Here is a 3,519-nt window from a genome sequence, read left to right as displayed (position 1 = left end):
GCAGCCCCTCGGACTGACCCACTGCCAGCTGACGATAAACTGGACATTTGCAGCCTGCGGAGCAAGCTTAGACCTGCAAAGTGCCCGGAGAAACCCTCTGAGCAGGACACCGCTGCTGGCGAAAGCTCCTTCAGTAACACCATGGTCTCTTCAGAGGTTTCTGGAAGGTTTCAGGAGCGACCGAATGTGGAGAGCAAACCCCTGCCCAAGCTGGACAGCCACGCTGGGAAAGAGGTGCTGCCCAAACCTCTCCTGGGTCCAGCAAACGCCCCCAGTGCCAAGGAGCCCCCGCCGCAGCGCCCTGTTGTGCCACCCCGCAGACCACCCCCTCCCAAGAAAACGGGGGGTCCTGCCTCTGGCCCCACAGCAGAGCTCAGGGCCCCGGCACGGGAAGCGCCTGAAATGAGGTCGTCCCCAGTGCCGGGGCGGCCCATGCTGGTTCCTCCGAAAGCCAAGCCGTTCCTCTCGGCCTCCATCCAAGAGGAAGCCAAAGCGAAAAGCAGCGTCAGCCCAAAGGTCGTATCCAAGCCAGTGGAGAGGGGGGAGGCCAAGGAGAGGACCTCGACCCCCATCTCCAGTCCGGACATTGCCAAGGAAGGTCTCTACGTGGCAGTGGCAGATTTTGAAGGCGATGAGGAGACCAACAGCTTTAAAGAAGGGACTTTGTTTGAAGTTCACGAGAAGAACAGCAGTGGCTGGTGGTTTTGCAAGGTCCTGACTGGGGGGCCGTGCTGGGAGGGCTGGATCCCTTCCAATTACCTGCGGAAGAAGCCATAGCCGCTCCTCCGCTTGCACAGCCGGAGGTTCCCTGGTCTCTCACCCGAGTATTTAACTAGCAGATTAATTTATAGTTTTCCATGAGGCTGGCTTTAAAAAAGAAGATAATAACTGAGATCCCACACATCCTAGCTGGTGCCCATTGGCAGCAGCGTGGAGGAAGCAGCCCGGCCTCCCCTCCCCACCCTTGTGCTCCCACCCACCCTCCTCCCTGCGTCCCTGGAGCACTGTGCTCCCATGGCCATGCTAGCATCCCAGATGTGCAGCCAGGGCTGCTCTGGCCAAGCTTCATGGCATACAGTGGATACCATGGTTCTCTGTGCTGGGGAGATGGACCTTGATAGACATTTTTGCCACCTATATGGGGAATTAAAAAGAAATATGGTAGTAGCCAGGGAGAGGAGTGAAGCACGGCATGGTACCAGTGACAGAAATCTGGTTTGCCTTTCCCTGAGGCTCAGGGTCATGGTCAAATGTTGTAGGTCATGTTGCTTAGTCCAAGTGTGTAGCAGAGCCGTAGGGAACATGGCAAAAAAGGCAAATGATTGCTGAGAACAGAGTCCCTGTAGCTCTGCGTGCACATGCAGGCGCAGGCATTGCACTCTGGTTAAGGGCTGTGCCTTGTTTCCTCTCACGCATGCCATGGGACCGTCCCTTGGTCCTTCCCTACTCTACAATGACAAGTGTTAACTTCAACATCCTCCTGGTGGGAAAAAAAACATAGAAAAATACACACATACATACAACAGGTCCTCTCTGTGCTGATCCAGGACGCTCTGCAGGCTTCTCCCTTGCAGTATTGCAGCCAAACAACAAGAGGTATTTTGCTTCAGTAGCTGAAGAATACTATGCAACGCACAGAGGACCAAAATGACCCCCAAAGCCCTGGCAAGAGGATGCTTTGCTTTCCTTCCCACACAGACTGCCCTGCCTGTTGAACTAATAGGGGACCACCCGTTCCCACGACCCACCGAGCTTCCCCGGGCTGGCGGGCAGCAGCCAGGAGGTGGGTCCTTCAGTAGGTGCTGATATTATCAAGTGCAATCCAGAATGTGGGAGTTCAGCTCCTCATCACAACCAGTTGTGAGATGTGTCTGGTGCTCAGGGGCTCCCTGCCTTGTTTGTCACCCCATCTGCCTGTCTTCCAGGTACTTTGATTCCATCCTGCATGGCAGGCTGTTTGGAGGGCTTCAGGTCAAGCAGAGCCTGCGGTTTTTCCGTGCCGACGTTCCTGCCTGCCAAGCCTCATCTTGCCCGCAGTGTTGCTTATCCCAGCAGGAGGATGAGCGTGGATGAGCTGTCGTTCCCCGGTGCTTCTTTCTTCCCTTCTTACTTGCCAACTTGCGGATTCAGGGCCACATTTCCCTCTCCAGAAGAGCTTTAAACCCAGTGCTTCTGTGGGTTTCTTGTTGACCAAGGCCCTTTTGCCTTTTCTAGGCTAATTGCAAGTGTCAGTGCTGCAGCCACAGCTCCACAGCTGCGTTGTTTTGCTGCTGAAAACCATTACAGTTTTCCCTCTAATTTGAGGCTGGCAGTATTGAGGGAGTGTTCTCCACTTCCCCTAGATGCTCACTTCCTTCTCTGTCCCATATTTTCAACCCTGGAAACATGGAGTTGAAGATATTTCTGTCTGCATACAGAATGAAAATGGTGGTGCAGGGTCCTTTTTGGGAGGGTGATGGGGCAGTTTGTCCCAGCCCTGGTTTGATCTGATGGAGAAGCCCTGACCATCCCAGTCCAGCCTCGTATCCAGAAGCCCCAAGGTTCATTTTTAGCCACGGGAATTCATGTGCCCCGCTCTCTGGCATATGCCTCTCCCTCCCACCTGTGGTTTTCTCTGGTGGCACATCAGCCTCTGATCAGGCTGACTCACCTGGGCTGGCAATAAGCGATACAGCTGCAACCCAAGCCAATAACACAGTTCTTTGTGTGGCACGTTGCGAGGTGTTGATGTACTCCTGGGAGAGCTGCAGGGTGGGTTGGGGGAACAATGCTGCCTTGTCTCTGGGCATCTCTTGCTCAGAGTAAATCCCTTTTGCTTTGGAAAGGAATGGGAACAGGATGAGTTAAGCCGGAGCTGCCCGGTGGCTAAATCCAGCTCCCACCATATCCAGCGCTGGGGCTGTGCCTGTGTCCCTGCTCTGCTCTGGCTGCCAGCAGTTTGACGCAGGGGGTAGACAGGCTGCGTGCCCTTTCCCAGTGGCACTGTGTCCTTGCTCTCTCTTTGCTGAATGGCCTTTTAATCTCAGAAGTATCTCTTCTTTCTCTGTCTCGGAGACCTCGCTGCTCCCAGCTTTCCTCAGCAGGGACAAAGCTATTTCTGTGGTCTCTGTAGTACATGAGGGCTATTTCTGCTTTCTTCCCAGACTGAACCTCAAAACTGGTAGTGCTTCATTTTGCTGACACAAGTACTGTATTTGGCTCATTGAGCATGTGACAGGATCGCTCCCTTGTTCCCAGAGAGCTTCCAAGAAGGCAGAGTGAGTGCCCAAGGTGGGGGTCACCCTTGGTAGGGTGTTGACACCTGCAGCCTTACTCTTTCCTACTGCTCTTCTGGCTGCAAAGGGACCGCAGGCTGGGCAACGGCTCCTGTTGGGAGGATGCAGAGAGCCATTGAGCTGGCAGGGCTTTGCCTTCCCCCATCCGACACGTGCCCCCTGGCTCGGCAGCTGTGTGTGCCCTTTACCAGGCTGTACATTGTGCATCAAATGTGGCCAAGCTCCCTGACTACCTCGTGAGGAG

General features: G+C 54.7%; 1 protein-coding gene across 1 annotated transcript in view; it reads left to right on the top strand.

Annotated features, from left to right (window-relative positions):
• The window catches only part of LOC104471591 (SH3 and PX domain-containing protein 2B-like), a gene marked incomplete at its 5' end in the record, with an annotated part of 8,787 nt that extends 8,010 nt beyond the window's left edge, over positions 1-777 (top strand). Inside the window, 2 exon segments of the mRNA XM_010086973.1 lie at positions 1-10; positions 12-777. The exon segment at positions 1-10 is cut by the window's left edge and continues 715 nt beyond it. Of these exon segments, the coding sequence (XP_010085275.1) occupies positions 1-10; positions 12-777 (776 nt within the window).
• Between the last annotated feature and the right edge of the window lie 2,742 nt (positions 778-3,519).

Source organism: Pterocles gutturalis, unplaced genomic scaffold, assembly GCF_000699245.1.
Source record: "Pterocles gutturalis isolate BGI_N339 unplaced genomic scaffold, ASM69924v1 scaffold34701, whole genome shotgun sequence".
Lineage (NCBI taxonomy): Eukaryota > Metazoa > Chordata > Aves > Pterocliformes > Pteroclidae > Pterocles > Pterocles gutturalis.
Note: the sequence above shows the minus strand (reverse complement) of the source record. Positions and strands in the feature narration are given on the sequence as shown.